Below are 21,770 nucleotides of genomic sequence, written 5' to 3'. Positions count from 1 at the left end.
TCCACTCTATAACAGACCACTCTATAACAGACCACTCTATAACAGACCGCTCCGTTCTATAACAGACCGCTTTATAACAGACCGCTCCGCTCTATAACAGACCGCTCTATAACAGACCAGACCGCTCTATAACAGACCGCTCCGCTCTATAACAGACCGATCCGCTCTATAACAGACCGCTTTATAACAGACCGCTCCACTCTATAACAGACCACTCTATAACAGACCGCTCTATAACAGACCAGACCACTCTATAACAGACCGCTCCGCTCTATAACAGACCGCTTTATAACAGACCGCTCTCTAACAGACCGCTCTATAACAGACCACTCTATAACAGACCGCTCTATAACAGACCGCTCCGCTCTATAACAGACCACTCTATAACAGACCGCTCCGCTCTATAACAGACCGCTCCACTCTATAACAGACCGCTCCACTCTATAACAGACCGCTCCACTCTATAACAGACCACTCTATAACAGACCACTCTATAACAGACCGCTCTATAACAGACCGCTCCGCTCTATAACAGACCGCTCTATAACAGACCACTCTATAACAGACCACTCTATAACAGACCGCTCTATAACAGACCACTCTATAACAGACCGCTCTGCTCTATAACAGACCACTCTATAACAGACCGCTCTGCTCTATAACAGACCGCTCTATAACAGACCGCTCTATAACAGACCGCTCCGCTCTATAACAGACCGCTCTATAACAGACCACTCTATAACAGACCACTCTGTAACAGACCGCTCTATAACAGACCGCTCCGCTCTATAACAGACCGCTCCGCTCTATAACAGACCGCTCTATGACAGACCGCTCTATGACAGACCGCTCTATAACAGACCGCTCCACTGTATAACAGACCGCTCCGCTCTATAACAGACCACTCTATAACAGACCGCTCTAGAACAGACCACTCTATAACAGACCGCTCCACTCTATAACAGACCGCTCCGCTCTATAACAGACCGCTCTATAACAGACCGCTCTAGAACAGACCGCTCTATAACAGACCACTCTATAACAGACCACTCTATAACAGACCACTCTATAACAGACCGCTCTATAACAGACCGCTCCGTTCTATAACAGACCACTCTATAACAGACCGCTCTATAACAGACCGCTCCGTTCTATAACAGACCGCTTTATAACAGACCGCTCCGCTCTATAACAGACCGCTTTATAACAGACCGCTCCGTTCTATAACAGACCACTCTATAACAGACCGCTCCGCTCTATAACAGACCACTCTATAACAGACCGCTCTATAACAGACCGCTCTATAACAGACCGCTCCGCTCTATAACAGACCGCTCTATGACAGACCGCTCTATGACAGACCGCTCTATAACAGACCGCTCTATAACAGACCACTCTATAACAGACCACTCCACTCTATAACAGACTGCTCTATAACAGACCACTCTATAACAGACCACTCCACTCTATAACAGACCGCTCTATAACAGACCACTCTATAACAGACCACTCCACTCTATAACAGACTGCTCTATAACAGACCACTCTATAACAGACCACTCTATAACAGACCACTCCACTCTATAACAGACCACTCTATAACAGACCACTCTATAACAGACCGCTCCGTTCTATAACAGACCGCTTTATAACAGACCGCTCCGCTCTATAACAGACCGCTCTATAACAGACCAGACCGCTCTATAACAGACCGCTCCGCTCTATAACAGACCGCTCCGCTCTATAACAGACCGCTTTATAACAGACCGCTCCACTCTATAACAGACCGCTCTATAACAGACCGCTCTATAACAGACCAGACCACTCTATAACAGACCGCTCCGCTCTATAACAGACCGCTTTATAACAGACCGCTCTCTAACAGACCGCTCTATAACAGACCACTCTATAACAGACCGCTCTATAACAGACCGCTCCGCTCTATAACAGACCACTCTATAACAGACCGCTCCGCTCTATAACAGACCGCTCCACTCTATAACAGACCGCTCCACTCTATAACAGACCGCTCCACTCTATAACAGACCACTCTATAACAGACCACTCTATAACAGACCGCTCTATAACAGACCGCTCCGCTCTATAACAGACCGCTCTATAACAGACCACTCTATAACAGACCACTCTATAACAGACCGCTCTATAACAGACCACTCTATAACAGACCGCTCTGCTCTATAACAGACCACTCTATAACAGACCGCTCTGCTCTATAACAGACCGCTCTATAACAGACCGCTCTATAACAGACCGCTCCGCTCTATAACAGACCGCTCTATAACAGACCACTCTATAACAGACCACTCTATAACAGACCGCTCTGCTCTATAACAGACCACTCTATAACAGACCACTCTTTAACAGACCACTCTATAACAGACCGCTCCACTCTATAACAGACCGCTCTATAACAGACCGCTCTATAACAGACCACTCTATAGCAGACCACTCTATAACAGACTGCTCTATAACAGACCGCTCTATAACAGACCACTCTATAACAGACCACTCTATAACAGACCGCTCCACTCTATAACAGACCGCTCTATAACAGACCACTCTATAACAGACCACTCTATAACAGACCACTCTATAACAGACCACTCTATAACAGACCACTCCACTCTATAACAGACCGCTCCGCTCTATAACAGACCGATGTCTAATCAAACCCTCTGAGCACCTGCTGCGCCCTGCTTGACTTAGGCCTACTGCTGTTTCCAACATGACAGCCATGTAAACACACACACACAGTGACATTTGCAGCTAAACATTATTGCTCTCAAAATCTTTTGGATAACATTTGAGCGAGAAATAGACGAAGCAGTACCCGGAAATGGATTCTATTTAATCAACTCACTTCCTTGTTTTCCGCTGGGCAGACGCTGGCCAGCGCGACACTTTCATTACCGCAACCACCTGCGGTTTTGTTGTGTTTTGGGTCAATTTATTTAAAGTACCCGTATAATAAGCGGGATAATGTCTGGCTAGGTGGTCGTTGTCGGGAGATAAATCCTCTTGTGATGGTGATTCACCACCTCCGCTTTGCGTCGGTGGTTAAACTCCCTGTCGGTGAATTATCTCCCTACAACGACCACCTAGCCAGACATTATCCCTTACATAAAGGAGGTGAATTATCTCCCTACAATGACCACCTAGCCAGACATTATCCCTTACATAAAGGAGGTGAATTATCTCCCTACAACGACCACCTAGCCAGACATTATCCCTTACATAAAGGAGGTGAATTATCTCCCTACAACGACCAGCTAGCCAGACATTATCCCTTACATAAAGGAGCTGAATTATCTCCCTACAACGACCAGCTAGCCAGACATTATCCCTTACATAAAGGAGCTGAATTATCTCCCTACAACGACCACCTAGCCAGACATTATCCCTTACATAAAGGAGGTGAATTATCTCCCTACAACGACCACCTAGCCAGACATTATCCTTACATAAAGGAGGTGAATTATCTCCCTACAACGACCACCTAGCCAGACATTATCCCTTACATAAAGGAGGTGAATTATCTCCCTACAACGACCACCTAGCCAGACATTATCCCTTACATAAAGGAGGTGAATTATCTCCCTACAACGACCACCTAGCCAGACATTATCCCTTACATAAAGGAGGTGAATTATCTCCCTACAACGACCACCTAGCCAGACATTATCCCTTACATAAAGGAGGTGAATTATCTCCCTACAACGACCACCTAGCCAGACATTATCCCTTACATAAAGGAGGTGAATTATCTCCCTACAACGACCACCTAGCCAGACATTATCCCTTACATAAAGGAGGTGAATTATCTCCCTACAACGACCACCTAGCCAGACATTATCCCTTACATAAAGGAGGTGAATTATCTCCCTACAACGACCACCTAGCCAGACATTAGGAGGTGAATTATCTCCCTACAACGACCACCTAGCCAGACATTATCCCTTACATAAAGGAGGTAAATTATCTCCCTACAACGACCACCTAACCAGACATTATCCCTTACATAAAGGAGGTGAATTATCTCCCTACAACAACCAGCTAGCCAGACATTATCCCTTACATAAAGGAGGTGAATTATCTCCCTACAATGACCACCTAGCCAGACATTATCCTTACATAAAGGAGGTGAATTATCTCCCTACAATGACCACCTAGCCAGACATTATCCCTTACATAAAGGAGGTGAATTATCTCCCTACAACGACCACCTAGCCAGACATCCCTTACATAAAGGAGGTGAATTATCTCCTACAACGACCACCTAGCCAGACATTATCCCTTACATAAAGGAGGTGAATTATCTCCCTACAACAACCAGCTAGCCAGACATTATCCCTTACATAAAGGAGGTGAATTATCTCCCTACAACGACCACCTAGCCAGACATCATCCCTTACATAAAGGAGGTGAATTATCTCCCTACAATGACCACCTAGCCAGACATTATCCCTTACATAAAGCTGCTGGATCGATTATTTTAGACTCCACTAATCATTAGTATTTAGTTACATGTAATCATTACCAGTTTAAAGTATTTAGTTACATGTAATCATTACCAGTTTAAAGTATTTAGTTACATGTAATCATTACCAGTTTAAAGTATTTAGTTACATGTAATCATTACCAGTTTAAAGTATTTAGTTACATGTAATCATTACCAGTTTAAAGTATTTAGTTACATGTAATCATTACCAGTTTAAAGTATTTAGTTACATGTAATCATTACCAGTTTAAAGTATTTAGTTACATGTAATCATTACCAGTTTAAAGTATTTAGTTACATGTAATCATTACCAGTTTAAAGTATTTAGTTACATGTAATCATTACCAGTTTAAAGTATTTAGTTACATGTAATCATTACCAGTTTAAAGTATTTAGTTACATGTAATCATTACCAGTTTAAAGTATTTAGTTACATGTAATCATTACCAGTTTAAAGTATTTAGTTACATGTAATCATTACCAGTTTAAAGTATTTAGTTACATGTAATCATTACCAGTTTAAAGTATTTAGTTACATGTAATCATTACCAGTTTAAAGTATTTAGTTACATGTAATCATTACCAGTTTAAAGTATTTAGTTACATGTAATCATTACCAGTTTCTCCTGCACTTGGTAAACGGCAGCATTGATCCCACGCTGGTGCTTCTCATACAGGCCTTCTGTCACAGCAGTGCATTCTGGGAACAACACACACACACACACACACACACACACACACACACACACACACACACACACACACACACACACACACACACACACACACACACACACACACACACACACACACAATTTAGGCATTGAGCGTTGACCAGGGTGTTTTAGAGAAGGGAGAAGAGTCTGGGACGCGTGGAGCGTTGTCCAGGGTGTTTTAGAGAAGGGAGAAGAGTCTGGGACGCGTGGATCGTTGTCCAGGGTGTTTTAGAGAAGGGAGAAGAGTCTGGGACGCGTGGAGCGTTGTCCAGGGTGTTTTAGAGAAGGGAGAAGAGTCTGGGACGTGTGGAGCGTTTTCCAGGGTGTTTTAGAGAAGGGAGAAGAGTCTGGGACGTGTGGAGTGTTGTCCAGGGTGTTTTAGAGAAGGGAGAAGAGTATGGGACGCGTGGATCGTTGTCCAGGGTGTTTTAGAGAAGGGAGAAGAGTCTGGGACGCGTGGAGCGTTGTCCAGGGTGTTTTAGAGAAGGGAGAAGAGTCTGGGACGTGTGGAGCGTTTTCCAGGGTGTTTTAGAGAAGCGAGAAGAGTCTGGGATGTGTGGAGCGTTGTCCAGGGTGTTTTAGAGAAGCGAGAAGAGTCTGGGACGTGTGGAGTGTTGTCCTGGGTGTTTTAGAGAAGGGAGAAGAGTCTGGGACGTGTGGAGCGTTGTCCAGGGTGTTTTAGAGAAGCGAGAAGAGTCTGGGACGTGTGGAGTGTTGTCCAGGGTGTTTTAGAGAAGCGAGAAGAGTCTGGGACGTGTGGAGTGTTGTCCAGGGTGTTTTAGAGAAGGGAGAAGAGTCTGGGACGTGTGGAGCGTTGTCCAGGGTGTTTTAGAGAAGGGAGAAGAGTCAGGGACGTGTGGAGCGTTGTCCAGGGTGTTTTAGAGAAGGGAGAAGAGTCTGCGACGCGTGGAGCGTTGTCCAGGGTGTTTTAGAGAAGGGAGAAGAGTCTGGGACGTGTGGAGCGTTGTCCAGGGTGTTTTAGAGAAGCGAGAAGAGTCTGGAACGTGTGGAGCGTTGTCCAGGGTGTTTTAGAGAAGCGAGAAGAGTCTGGGACGTGTGGAGTGTTGTCCAGGGTGTTTTAGAGAAGCGAGAAGAGTCTGGGACGTGTGGAGTGTTGTCCAGGGTGTTTTAGAGAAGCGAGAAGAGTCTGGGACGTGTGGAGTGTTATCCAGGGTGTTTTAGAGAAGCGAGAAGAGTCTGGGACGTGTGGAGTGTTGTCCAGGGTGTTTTAGAGAAGGGAGAAGAGTCTAGGACGTGTGGAGTGTTGTCCAGGGTGTTTTAGAGAAGGGAGAAGAGTCTGGGACGTGTGGAGCGTTGTCCAGAGGGTTTTAGAGAAGCGAGAAGAGTCTGGGACGTGTGGAGTGTTGTCCAGGGTGTTTTTAGCGCTGTCCCGCTCTGTGCTTAGAGCGTGCCATGCCTGGGTCGCCTTCCTTATGTTTTCCCCTTTGTTGCCCTGTTGTGTTTCCCCTCCCCCGTCCTACCTGGGAACACAGCTCTGGACTATTGACCTTATTCAGACCGTGGCCATCTTGCTAGCAAGGTGCTAACTAGGTACAACTTCCCAATGACAGCCCATTCATCCAAACAGAAAAGTACTATATGATTATATTAAAAAGTGTTTGTTTCATAAAAATCCACCTTGTTATGAGTTACTTCCTGTCAATAAATTCTTTGCAGGCTATTTGTAAGTATTGCAGTTTGATGCTTCGCAAGGAACCCAGAGGCCCCCAGAGGCCCCCAGAGCATGGCCACACGACCCCCAGAGCATGGGCACACGGCCCCCAGAGCATGGGCACACAGGCCCCAGAGGCCCCCAGAGCATGGGAACACGGCCCCCAGAGCATGGGCACACGGCCCCCAGAGGCCCCCAGAGCATGGTCACACGGACCCCAGAGGCCCCCAGAGCATGGGAACACGGCCCCCAGAGCATAGGCACACGGACCCCAGAGCATGGGCACACGGGCCCCAGAGGCCCCCAGAGCATGGGAACACGGACCACAGAGGCCCCCAGAGCATGGGCACACGGTCCCCAGAGGCCCCCAGAGCATGGGCACACAGCCCCCAGAGGCCCCCAGAGCATGGGCACACAGCCCCCAGAGGCCCCCAGAGCATGGGCACACAGCCCCCAGAGGCCCCCAGAGCATGGGCACACGGCCCCCAGAGGCCCCCAGAGCATGGGAACACGGCCCCCAGAGCATGGGCACACGGCCCCCAGAGGCCCCCAGAGCATGGGCACACGGCCCCCAGAGGCCCCCAGAGCATGGGCACACGGCCCCCAGAGGCCCCCAGAGCCGGAAGAGGCGTCTACGTTTATATGTCTATGGGCAGCATGACAAACGATGGTAATTCCAGCCTCCCTGCGTCGGCTGATCTGAGCTCGCTGGAGGGTTTTTAGGGTCCGATCAGACTGGAGGGTTTGTAGGGTCCAATCAGACTGGAGGGTTTGTAGGGTCCGATCAGACTGGAGGGTTTGTAGGGTCCGATCAGACTGGAGGGTTTGTAGGGTCCGATCAGACTTGCAAGATATGGAGGAGCCGTACCTTTGGTTGCTTTGAATGCCAGCGTCAGAGTTTTGTACTTTGTACTGTGCGGGCAGCGACCGGGAGCCAATGGAGGGAGCGGAGAAGGGGGAGGGGCAGCGACCAGGAGCCAGGAGGGAGTGGAGAAGGGGGGAGACGTGTGAGAATTTTGGCTGGTTGAAGATCAAGCGAGCTGCGGCATTTTGGGTCAGTTGGAGAGGCTTACCATGCCAGTAGGCCAGTAAGAAGGGAGTTACAATAGTCAAGTTTTGACAAGACTGTTGTCTGGATTAGGAACTGGGCTGACTCCTGGGAAACACACAAGGTGAATTCAGCCAATCAGACAAAGCGATGCTGAGCATACAGTCTTTAATGATCTTTCAGCCCAAACTGTTGCTCTCAGTTTTATTCTGCTCTCAACTTCACTGCTGTATTCTACCTCTCATATGAAGCTGCAGTGTGACGTCACCGACGCTAGAGGGTGCTGTTTCTTTGGTTCGTGTTGTTTTTTTTACTGGTATTCTCACCTGTAAAAGTGGGTCTTCGGCGAGGGTTCTGGTGCCAGTCTCATATTCTCACCTGTAAAAGTGGGTCTTCGGCGAGGGTTCTGGTGCCAGTCTCATATTATCACCTGTAAAAGTGGGTCTTCGGCGAGGGTTCTGGTGCCAGTCTCATATTCTCACCTGCAAAAGTGGGTCTTCGACGAGGGTTCTGGTGCCAGTCTCATATTCTCACCTGTAAAAGTGGGTCTTCGACGAGGGTTCTGGTGCCAGTCTCATATTCTCACCTGTAAAAGTGGGTCTTCGGCGAGGGTTCTGGTGCCAGCATCTCTCCATGAGTTTGATCAGCTCCTCCAGTCCTGAAGCCTTCATTCCTTTAACAACGTCTAGCGGTGGTCTTCCTCCTTGCTGGACATCGAACTCTGCTACGCCGTGGCCAGTATCTGAGGAAGATGGATGATTAGAAGAGAAACCTTAATAATATTACATTTTATTGATTCTTATTGTTGAATAAACAGTGGACTCTGTGAGGCTGAAACAATGAGTCATGGGGAACACTTCACTGAAAGGTCGGGTCTATGTGTTATAATGCATCGAAATGCACTTATAAGGCATTATAGCATGTGTTATAAAGTAGGGGTCATTATAACACCTGTTATAAAGTAGGGATCATTATAACACCTGTTATAAAGTAGGGGTCATTATAGCATGTGTTATAAAGTAGGGGTCATTATAACACCTGTTATAAAGTAGGGGTCATTATAACACCTGTTATAAAGTAGGGGTCATTATAACACCAGTTATAAAGTAGGGGTCATTATAACACCAGTTATAAAGTAGGGGTCATTATAACACCTGTTATAAAGTAGGGGTCATTATAACACCTGTTATAAAGTAGGGGTCATTATAACACCAGTTATAAAGTAGGGGTCATTATAACACCTGTTATAAAGTAGGGGTCATTATAACACCTGTTATAAAGTAGGGGTCATTATAACACCTGTTATAAAGTAGGGGTCATTATAACACCAACATCCAAACGGGCCATTATCGGCCGAGAGATCCGTAATTGTTTTTGTTTTTGTATTCATGCCGTATCCAACATCATGTAAACAAACATACAATGTCATTTACAGCTAACGTTGCTCTGCAAAAATAAAGTTGCAAAATAATGTTTTTGAAAACATTTGAAGCGAGAAATAATATAGACGATGCAGGAAAAACGAAAATGGATTCTATTTTGATCAAGAGAGAGAATTTTTACTCACTCAAAACGCTCCACAGCAGAACGGCAAAACTGGAACCAAAAGAGACATTCATCAGTCATTACTTTACACTTCATCTCACACAGAACACATTCCATTAGCTACTCATTCACCATCACACACAGAACACATTCCATTAGCTACTCATTCACCATCACACACAGAACACATTCCATTAGCTACTCATTCACCATCACACACAGAACACATTCCATTAGCTACTCATTCACCATCACACACAGAACACATTCCATTAGCTACTCATTCACCATCACACACAGAACACATTCCATTAGCTACTCATTCACCATCACACACAGAACACATTCCATTAGCTACTCATTCACCATCACACACAGAACACATTCCATTAGCTACTCATTCACCATCACACACAGAACACATTCCATTAGCTACTCATTCACCATCACACACAGAACACATTCCATTAGCTACTCATTCACCATCACACACAGAACACATTCCATTAGCTACTCATTCACCATCACACACAGAACACATTCCATTAGCTACTCATTCACCATCACACACTGCAGAACACATTCCATTAGCTACTCATTCACCATCACACACAGAACACATTCCATTAGCTACTCATTCACCATCACACACAGAACACATTCCATTAGCTACTCATTCTCAGCATCACTTTGATAGTTTGCCAAATAAAAACACTAACAAAAATAACTAAATAGCAACTAGACGAAATTACATCTTGTGTTGTTGTTGTTGTCTGTTGTTGTCACTTAGCGTACATCTGCCCATAAGAAGCTACATGAATGTAAACACAAATGTATCTAAACAGAAATATCAACATGAACTCTACAGCAGGTCAGCATTCAAAGATTGTGTAGGATATTCTATGCAGTGACACACAGAGAAGTACAGTCAAAGATTATCTTGGAGATTTGTGATTTCCATGGACAGGATCTCGAGGCGAAGTCGTGGAGGAGAGGGTATTCGGCTCGGTGAGCTAAGGGTTGCATCACTGCTTTTTGCAGATGATGTGGTCCTGATGGCACCATCGGTCCAAGACCTTCAGCTCTCACTGGACCGCTTTGCAGCCCAGTGTAAGGCGGCTGGGATGAGGATCAGCGTCTCCAAACCTGAGGCCATGGTTCTCAGCAGGAACCCGGTGGATTGTGCAGTCGGGTAGGGAATGAGGCATTACCCCAGGTGAAGGATCTTGGGGTCTTGTTCTAGCGGATTCGACCGTTATCATACGATCTTATGGGCCCAGTATGTCCGTTTATCATGCATCTTATGGGCCCAGTATGGCCATACTGGCCTACTCACCATAGTAGCCTGGTCAAGGTTTCCCCCTGGTGCACGTGTCATTTCCAACTATTGTCGGTGCATGGAAACTAGGGGCTACTAATATATACTATTCTCTGCCTATCGGAACATAACTCGGACGGCGCTGAGTCGGGTCTGGTGGCCTTCGCAACGCTCGACACGGCGACTCGCTCGGCTGGCGCCTTGCTCGGCGGTGCCTCACGTGGCTCAAGGCCACCAGACACGGCGCGCCTCCGTCAGGACATCAGTGATTATCAAGCGAAATAATCACGGAGAACTACCGACTGAGCCGTTGGGTCGGCAGAGCATGCCCATACTAGCTCGAAAAATTCGTACTGATCCTAACTGATAACTGCGGTCTTGTCCATTGATACCAGTCGAAAACGGGTGCTTGTTCACGAGTGAGGGGAGGACGGAGAAGGAGATCAGCCGGAGAATCGGAGCTGCAGGGGCGGTATTGCAGTCGCTGTACCACACTGTTGTGACGAAAAGAGAGTTGAGCCAGAAGGCAAAGCTCTCCGTCTACCGAGCAATCTTCGTTCCTACTCTCAACTATGGTCATAAAGTGTGGGTCATAACCCACAGAATAAGGTCGCAAATATAAGCGGCCGGAATGAGTTTTCTTCGACGGGTGGCTGGCATCTCCCTTAGAGATAGGGTGAGAAGTTCACCTCCATTAGAGATAGGGTGAGAAGTTCATCTCCCTTAGAGATAGGGTGAGAAGTTCAGTCACACTGTTTCTTCGCCTGGAAAGGAGCCAGCTCGTTAGGAATTTAGGATGCCTCTCTGGCGTCTCCCTAGGGAGGTCCTCGAGGCACGTCCCACTGGGAGGAGACCCCGGGGCAGACCAAGGACCAGATGGATTATATCTCCACTGGGAGGAGACCCCGGGGCAGACCAAGGACCAGATGGATTATATCTCCACTGGGAGGAGACCCCGGGGCAGACCAAGGACCAGATGGATTATATCTCCACTGGGAGGAGACCCCGGGGCAGACCAAGGACCCGATGGATTATATCTCCACTGGGAGGAGACTCCGGGGCAGACCAAGGACCAGATGGATTATATCTCCACTGGGAGGAGACCCCGGGGCTGACCAAGGACCAGATGGATTATATCTCCACTGGGAGGAGACCCCGGGGCAGACCAAGGACCCGATGGAAAGGAAACACATCGACTCACTGGCCTTGGGACGTCTCGGGATCCCCCAGGAGGAAGTCACTAATGTTGCTCTGGAGAGGGAAGTCTGGAGCTCTCTGCTGGAGCTGTTGCCCCCGCGACCTGACTACGGATAAGCGGTTGAAGATGGATGGATGGAGAAGGAATGAATACCTGTAGACATCAAAGGAGCATTCAGATGGATGGATGGAGAAGGAATGAATACCTGTAGACTTCAAAGGAGCATCCAGATGGATGGATGGAGAAGGAATGAATACCTGTAGACATCAAAGGAGCATTCAGATGGATGGATGGAGAAGGAATGAATACCTGTAGACATCAAAGGAGCATTCAGATGGATGGATGGAGAAGGAATGAATACCTGTAGACATCAAAGGAACATCCAGATGGATGGATGGAGGAGGAATGAATACCTGTAGACATCAAAGGAACATCCAGATGGATGGATGGAGAAGGAATGAATACCTGTAGACATCAAAGGAACATCCAGATGGATGGATGGAGGAGGAATGAATACCTGTAGACATCAAAGGAACATCCAGATGGATGGATGGAGAAGGAATGAATACCTGTAGACATCAAAGGAGCATTCAGATGGATGGAGAAGGTACCTGTAGGGTACTTATAGGTACCTGTAGGGTACTGAAGGATACCTGTAGGGTACTGAAGGATACCTGTAGGGTACTTATAGGTACCTGTAGACATCAAAGGAGCATTCAGATGGATGGAGAAGGTACCTGTAGGGTACTTATAGGTACCTGTAGACATCAAAGGAGCATTCAGATGTGTAGGACGGGGAGAAGGCCTCTGGAGGCATGAAGAACGGTGTCCCCGCCCCCTTGAGACGAGTCGACGTCACGTTGGTGACGAACTTGGCGAGGCCAAAGTCAGTGATCTGGACGAGAGAGAGAGAGAGAGAGAGAGAGAGATAGAGAGAGAGAGAGAGTGTGGGGGGGGGAGAGAGAGAGAGAGAGACAGAGAGGGGGGGGGGAGAGAGAGAGAGAGAGAGAGAGAGAGAGGGGGGGGGAGAGAGAGAGGGAGGGAGGGAGAGAGGGGGGGGGAGAGAGAGAGAGAGGGGGGGAGAGAGAGAGAGAGAGGGGGGGGGGAGAGAGAGAGAGAGAGAGAGAGGGGGGGGGGGAGAGAGAGAGAGAGAGAGAGAGGGGAAGGAGAGAGACAGTTGATTTGGTGTACAGAGGGTGGGAGGATTGAGTGGTACATTTCAGAAAATCTACCTATTCCCCTGGCATAGAACCAATACCACAATATCCTCGGAAACCCAGAGGAAGAGAAGAAAAAACAGTCTGGGCTTGAGTCCGCTTCCATTCGCCTTACAGTAGTGCTAATGTCACTTCTGATTTCTGAAGGTCTGCAGCTTAGTTAAATTGACGCACACATGCACACAAATACACAGAGATGGGCAAAATACATACTGGGTCAAAAAATGTATTTAAATACAAAATACAAATGCTGGTCTGAGAAATGTATTTGAGATACAAATACGTATTTTGTATTTTGAAGATACATGAAAATACATTTTCATGAAAATGTATATAATGATAAGTAAATTCATAATTGATTGCCAAATATTAAACTAATGACCTGTCAGAATGTCTAATACATTGAAGATTATTAAAGGACCACTTCACCACTTTTCAACTTCTCTTCCTATAATTGGTCCTAACTAATGTTCATGATAAAATGCCACAATTTTTTCCTACACAGTCTGTGTCTCATAGGAAGGCTGTGGGCAGTTCAGAAACCCGTCCACCAGTGACATCATCGATGGTGAATCCAAGCTAATAGAAACGGCAGGCTTTCTTTTCCTGAAAAGTTGCAATGCAAAAGTTGAAGCCATCATTCTCACGATAATACAAATCTAAATGTATTTTAAAACAAATCTTGTTTAAAAAAAATATGCCTAATGATGATGTCACTGGTGGACGGGTGTCCGAACTGCCCAAAGCCCTCCTATGAGACACAGACTGAGTAGGAAAAAATGGTGGTGTTTTATCATGAACATTAGTGAGGACCAATTATATGAAGAGATGTTGAAAAATGGTGATGTGGTCCTTTAAGAATGATACACTTTATATTTTAAGCAAATCAATGTGCTAAAACTGTATCAAACAGGACCCACAAAGGAATGGCAACTCATAGATTACCAAACAAAGATGGGCCATCTGATTCATCACTGTCACTCCTCTTTGACTTCTAGAAAAATGTAGAAAGAGATTGATTGATTGATTAGGCCTCTGGCCTACCACCAATTGTACATTTAAACCAACAATAAAAAACAAGATAAGTAAACAAGATACTAATGACTAAGATGAATAGATTATCAATTAAAGGAGCATTCAGTGATTTGGGTGATTTGGAAATGTGCACATGCACACGCACTACAGTGGGGGGGGACACGCAACAGGCTAACAGCACACACACCAAGCCACGTTCGATCCTGATTGGTGGAAGGCCCCTCTCTATCCTGATTGGATGAAGGCTAGTCCACCCAGCCAAAAACAAAACCTACAGTCTTTTGAAAGCTGATTTACTATAAACTCATAAAAGTGGTGACTCATCTAAAATGTAAATGGTCTAGTTTAAAGTATTAAGAGTTCAAAGAGGGCATGGACAGGTTTTATATTGAACTGCTGTTTAAAACAAACAGCAGTTGTGCCACTAGGTGGCAACTGTTACTTTTTAATGACATTAATTGCAGTCAGGTGTGTTTTTTGTGACTGATCCAGCCAAACAAAACACCAAAAATAGAATTATACACCCACACTGTGTTGAAATAGTACTGCACCTGCACATTTAGGCTCCACAGTAGAACAAATATATTTATTATAACATGTTGGTTGTTTGGTGTGCCCTGTTCTGTTCAGTTCCATGTGTCCACATGTTCTGCCTGTCCACAGAGTCAGACATGCCCAGCTCTAAAGCCTCCCTCCACCTTCCACTACTTTACTAATATTTAAATATGTCATGTTGTAAGCTTGCCTTAGCTTGCAATATCCAATAATCATGTTTAGATTAATACACCTTTTATCTCTGGGGAAATGTCCACAAGTAATCATTTAGTTGCAACTTGGAGATGTGAGGTAAAGTCTCAACTCAAGGCCCGCCCTACTCTGCCTCTCATTTGTGGTTCAATTTGAGTGTAAGCCAATCAGAAGTGACATCACACATTGTGTTGTGTTGTGTGCGTGGGTGCATGTGTTTTGCCCCTACAGTTTAAACCTGAGGCTGTGTAAATTTTAACATTTGAGAATAAAATTACATTAAAACCAAAAAGAGTATTTTATGTATTTGAAATACAGAAAATACTAGATCTGAAAGTATTTAGATACAAAATACATCTAATTTCTTCCATCCCAGCAAAATACAAATTACAAAATACAAAAAAGTATTTCAAATACGTATTTCAAATCCCATCTCTGCACGTACACACACGTACACACACACACGTACACACACGCACATACACACACACACACACGCACACACACGCACACACACGCACACACACACACACACACACACAAATGCACACACGTACACACACACACACACACACACACACACACACACACCCTAGTGTTAAAGGGTTGACCGTTGACCGAGTGTTGCGCCACCATCGTCTCTCCTGGAGGTCATTATTCTTTTCCATGTCGTCAGCCAGTTCCCTCTTTATCAGTACAATAAGCATTTTATATGCCTTACTGTCGCTTATCGACCTGTTCTTTATCAGTACAATAAGCATTTTATATGTCTTTACTGTCGCTTATCGACCTGTTCTTTAACAGTACAATAAGCATTTTATATGTCTTTACTGTCGCTTATCGCTTACCAAACCAACAACCACTAAGACTTGACTAAATGTTACCAAACCCTACCAACAACCACTAAGACTTGACTAAATGTTACCAAACCACCAACAACCACTAAGACTTGACTAAATGTTACCAAACCCTACCAACAACCACTAAGACTTGACTAAATGTTACCAAACCACCAACAACCACTAAGACTTGACTAAATGTTACCAAACCAACAACCACTAAGACTTGACTAAATGTTACCAAACCAACAACCACTAAGACTTGACTAAATGTTACCAAACCACCAACAACCACTAAGACTTGACTAAATGTTACCAAACCAACAACCACTAAGACTTGACTAAATGTTACCGAACCAACAACCACTAAGACTTGACTAAATGTTACCAAACCACCAACAACCACTAAGACTTGACTAAGACGTGAATCCCATGACTCCTTCAAAACCGCTCTCAAAGGGCACCTACGGACGGCTGCGATTCCAAACTGGCCCCTCGTAAATAAAATATGAATCCCCCCCCCCACCCTCACTGTATATGTTTCCTTTCCCTTTTACCTCCTTACATGATTTCCTGTTTTTTGTATATTATCTAAATGTTGTGATGAATTGAAGATGGTGGACCGTGTTGTAAACCAGTGTAATGCTGTATCAGTGTGTCGACCAACAGTAACAGTCTCTGTATTGAGTTGTGCTTTTATTGTGAAATGAACCCATTCTGCAAACTGTTAATAAATACTTCAATCAATCAATCAATCAATCAATCAATCAATCAATAAAAGACTCAGTGACAGATAGCCTATAAACTGCGTCGCTCGCTTTGTAGTTTTGTATTTAGACAGCATTTCATGTAAACATATCACTATAGTATATATGCATAGTTTAATTATATACTGTAGACATTCCACTGTTAGGTTCTTAGCTTACGTATGATTCATGATTCATGATAACTATTTCTTTATGTATATGACGTGCCATGTTTGTTGTTCTTGCTTAATGTAAATCACTCTGGATTAAAAGCGTCTGATAAATGCCGACATTGTAAATTGTAACTTTTATAGCTGCTGTGAGCGAAGCATAAGCTGTCCATTCAACAGGTGTAGACCTGCAGACCATTCAGACCACCAGGTGTAGACCACCAGGTGTAGACCACCAGGTGTAGACCCATTCAGACCACCAGGTGTAGACCCATTCAGACCACCAGGTGTAGACCACCAGGTGTAGACCCATTCAGACCACCAGGTGTAGACCACCAGGTGTAGACCACCAGGTGTAGACCCATTCAGACCCCCAGGTGTAGACCACCCAGGTGTAGACCACCAGGTGTAGACCACCAGGTGTAGACCCATTCAGACCACCAGGTGTAGACCACCAGGTGTAGACCACCAGGTGTAGACCACCAGGTGTAGACCCATTCAGACCACCAGGTGTAGACCACCAGGTGTAGACCCATTCAGACCACCAGGTGTAGACCACCAGGTGTAGACCCATTCAGACCACCAGGTGTAGACCACCAGGTGTAGACCCATTCAGACCACCAGGTGTAGACCACCAGGTGTAGACCCATTCAGACCACCAGGTGTAGACCACCAGGTGTAGACCACCAGGTGTAGACCCATTCAGACCACCAGGTGTAGACCCATTCAGACCACCAGGTGTAGACCCATCAGACCACCAGGTGTAGACCCATTCAGACCACCAGGTGTAGACCACCAGGTGTAGACCCATTCAGACCACCAGGTGTAGACCACCAGGTGTAGACCACCAGGTGTAGACCACCAGGTGTAGACCACCAGGTGTAGACCCATTCAGACCACCAGGTGTAGACCACCAGGTGTAGACCACCAGGTGTAGACCACCAGGTGTAGACCACCAGGTGTAGACCACCAGGTGTAGACCCATTCAGACCACCAGGTGTAGACCACCAGGTGTAGACCACCAGGTGTAGACCACCAGGTGTAGACCCATTCAGACCACCAGGTGTAGACCCATTCAGACCACCAGGTGTAGACCACCAGGTGTAGACCACCAGGTGTAGACCACCAGGTGTAGACCCATTCAGACCACCAGGTGTAGACCACCAGGTGTAGACCACCAGGTGTAGACCCATTCAGACCACCAGGTGTAGACCACCAGGTGTAGACCTGCAGACCATTCAGACCACCAGGTGTGGCCCATTCAGACCACCAGGTGTAGACCACCAGGTGTAGACCACCAGGTGTAGACCCATTCAGACCACCAGGTGTAGACCCATTCAGACCACCAGGTGTAGACCCATTCAGACCACCAGGTGTAGACCACCAGGTGTAGACCCATTCAGACCACCAGGTGTAGACCACCAGGTGTAGACCAACAGGTGTAGACTCGTGTAGACAACCAGGTGTAGACCACCAGGTGTAGACCCATTCAGACCACCAGGTGTAGACCACCAGGTGTAGACTCGTGTAGACAACCAGGTGTAGACCACCAGGTGTAGACCCATTCAGACCACCAGGTGTAGACCCATTCAGACCACCAGGTGTAGACCATCAGGTGTAGACCCATTCAGACCACCAGGTGTAGACCACCAGGTGTAGACTCATTCAGACCACCAGGTGTAGACCACCAGGTGTAGACCACCAGGTGTAGACCCATTCAGACCACCAGGTGTAGACCACCAGGTGTAGACCAACAGGTGTAGACTCGTGTAGACCACCAGGTGTAGACCACCAGGTGTAGACCCATTCAGACCACCAGTAGGCTCACCTTGGCATTCAGTCCTGAGTCCAGCAGCACGTTGCCAGGCTTCAGGTCTCGGTGGATGAGGGGAGGAGTCAGACTGTGAAGGTAGTTCATGCCCAGAGCCACTTGGTGGACCAATCGAAACACCAGAGACCAGGGTGGGAGGTCCTTTAGTTTGTTCTGGAGAGGGGGGGACAGAAACATTTCATTAGGGGCGGCATTAGCCTCGGAAACCCAGACGTTTTTATTTCCAGGGAAATAATTAACGTCTGGGTCTGAGTCAACTTCAATACGGCATAGAGTAGCGCAAACGTCGGTCTCTCTCTGCTGATTTCTGATCGTCAGGGGTGGGCAACTTTGACGATGAGGGCCACTATAGTTCCACACTCACTCCAGAGGGCCACTATAGTTCCACACTCACTCCAGAGGGCCACTATAGTTCCACACTCACTCCAGAGGGCCACTATAGTTCCACACCTCACTCCAGAGGGCCACTATAGTTCCACACTCACTCCAGAGGGCCACTACAGTTCCACACTCACTCCAGAGGGCCACTATAGTTCCACACCTCACTCCAGAGGGCCACTATAGTTCCACACTCACTCCAGAGGGCCACTATAGTTCCAAACTCACTCCAGAGGGCCACTATAGTTCCACACTCACTCCAGAGGGCCACTATAGTTCCACACTCACTCCAGAGGGCCACTATAGTTCCACACCTCACTCCAGAGGGCCACTATAGTTCCACACTCACTCCAGAGGGCCACTATATAGTTCCACACTCACTCCAGAGGACCACTATAGTTCCACACTCACTCCAGAGGGCCACTATAGTTCCACACTCACTCCAGAGGGCCACTATAGTTCCACACTCACTACAGAGGGCCACTATAGTTCCACACTCACTCCAGAGGGCCACTATAGTTCCACACTCACTCCAGAGGGCCACTATAGTTCCACACCTCACTCCAGAGGGCCACTATAGTTCCACACTCACTCCAGAGGGCCACTATATAGTTCCACACTCACTCCAGAGGGCCACTATAGTTCCACACTCACTACAGAGGGCCACTATAGTTCCACACTCACTCCAGAGGGCCACTATAGTTCCACACCTCACTCCAGAGGGCCACTATAGTTCCACACTCACTCCAGAGGGCCACTATAGTTCCACACTCACTCCAGAGGGCCACTATAGTTCCACACTCACTCCAGAGGGCCACTATAGTTCCACACTCACTCCAGAGGGCCACTATAGTTCCGCATAGTGGGGCCGCATGTGGCCCCCGGGCCGCCAGTTGCCCATGTGTCGCCTGCACCGTTCTTAAATTGACGCAGAACACACACACACACACACACACGCACACACACACACACACACACACACACACACACACACACACACACACACACACACACACACACGCACACACGCACACACGCGCACACACGCACACACGCACAAACACACACACACACACGCATACACGCACACACGCACGCACGCCTCTGCCATAGAAAGCCTAGGGCGGCAGTGATTCAACGGTACGTTCCCGGTTCGAACCCGGGGTCCGCAGCCAAATACAGATAATTCTGCAGGGGATTTAAAAGACCCCTTTTTTAAAAGAATCTGCCCTCAGTCCATAGACTTTGCTGCCATTATGACGTAATCTTCACACGCCACGTATTGGAGGAGCCAATCAAAACATCTGATCTGTAAGGAGACCCTCCCTCCATGACCAGACCATCAGACTGACCTGTAAGGAGACCCTCCCTCCATGACCAGACCATCAGACTGACCTGTAAGGAGACCCTCCCTCCATGACCAGACCATCAGACTGACCTGTAAGGAGACCCTCCCTCCATGACCAGACCATCAGACTGACCTGTAAGGAGACCCTCCCTCCATGACCAGACCATCAGACTGACCTGTAAGGAGACCCTCCCTCCATGACCAGACCATCAGACTGACCTGTAAGGAGACCCTCCCTCCATGACCAGACCATCAGACTGACCTGTAAGGAGACCCTCCCTCCATGACCAGACCATCAGACTGACCTGTAAGGAGACCCTCCCTCCATGACCAGACCATCAGACTGACCTGTAAGGAGACCCTCCCTCCATGACCAGACCATCAGACTGACCTATAAGGAGACCCTCCCTCATGACCAGACCATCAGACTGACCTGTAAGGAGACCCTCCATCATGACCAGACCATCAGACTGACCTGTAAGGAGACCCTCCATCATGACCAGACCATCAGACTGACCTGTAAGGAGACCCTCCATCATGACCAGACCATCAGACTGACCTGTAAGGAGACCCTCCATCATGACCAGACCATCAGACTGACCTGTAAGGAGACCCTCCCTCCATAAATGGTAAATAGTGCATTTATATAGTGCCTTTATCCAAGGCGCTTTACATAGATTGTGCATTACATTCACCCATTCACACACACATTCATACACCAATTGCGGCGGAAGCCATGCAAGGTACCAACCAGCACATCGGGAGCAATTTGGGGTTCAGTGTCTTGCCCAAGGACACTTCGACATGTAGACAGGAGGAGCCGGGATTCGAACCGCCGACCCATGGATCATTGGACGACCTGCTCTACCTCTTGAGCCACAGTCGCCCCATGACCCCATGACCAGACCATCAGACTGACCTGTAAGGAGTCCAGAGACCCTCCCTCCATGACCAGACCATCAGACTGACCTGTAAGGAGACCCTCTCTCCATGACCAGACCATCAGACTGACCTGTAAGGAGACCCTCCCTCCATGACCAGACCATCAGACTGACCTGTAAGGAGACCCTCCCTCCATGACCAGACCATCAGACTGACCTGTAAGGAGACCCTCCCTCCATGACCAGACCATCAGACTGACCTGTAAGGAGACCCTCCCTCCATGACCAGACCATCAGACTGACCTGTAGGGAGTCCAGAGACCCTCCCTCCATGACCAGACCATCAGACTGACCTGTAGGGAGTCCAGAGACCCTCCCTCCATGACCAAACCATCGGACTGACCTGTAGGGAGTCCAGAGCCCCTCTCTCCATCAGCTCCATGACCAGACCAACGTGTATGAAGTCGGAGGAGGGTCTGCAGCCCCTGAAGACCCCCCATACCCTGATGACGTAGGGGCTCTCTGCCCGTCGCATCAGGTCAGCCTCACGAAGCAGGTCCTT

The 21,770-nt window shown here is 47.3% G+C and overlaps 1 protein-coding gene across 1 annotated transcript in view; it reads right to left on the bottom strand.

Annotated features, from left to right (window-relative positions):
* Positions 1-21,743, bottom strand: part of LOC306940276 (receptor-interacting serine/threonine-protein kinase 4-like) — a gene marked incomplete at its 5' end in the record, with an annotated part of 44,850 nt that extends 23,107 nt beyond the window's left edge. Inside the window, 6 exons of the mRNA XM_079525298.1 lie at positions 5,137-5,219; positions 8,542-8,697; positions 9,523-9,551; positions 12,775-12,911; positions 18,599-18,754; positions 21,612-21,743. Of these exons, the coding sequence (XP_079381424.1) occupies positions 5,137-5,219; positions 8,542-8,697; positions 9,523-9,551; positions 12,775-12,911; positions 18,599-18,754; positions 21,612-21,743 (693 nt within the window). The remainder of the gene's footprint in view (positions 1-5,136; positions 5,220-8,541; positions 8,698-9,522; positions 9,552-12,774; positions 12,912-18,598; positions 18,755-21,611) is intronic.
* Between the last annotated feature and the right edge of the window lie 27 nt (positions 21,744-21,770).

The sequence above is a fragment of the Electrona antarctica genome (genome assembly GCF_951216825.1).
Source record: "Electrona antarctica genome assembly, chromosome: 16".
Lineage (NCBI taxonomy): Eukaryota > Metazoa > Chordata > Actinopteri > Myctophiformes > Myctophidae > Electrona > Electrona antarctica.
Note: the sequence above shows the minus strand (reverse complement) of the source record. Positions and strands in the feature narration are given on the sequence as shown.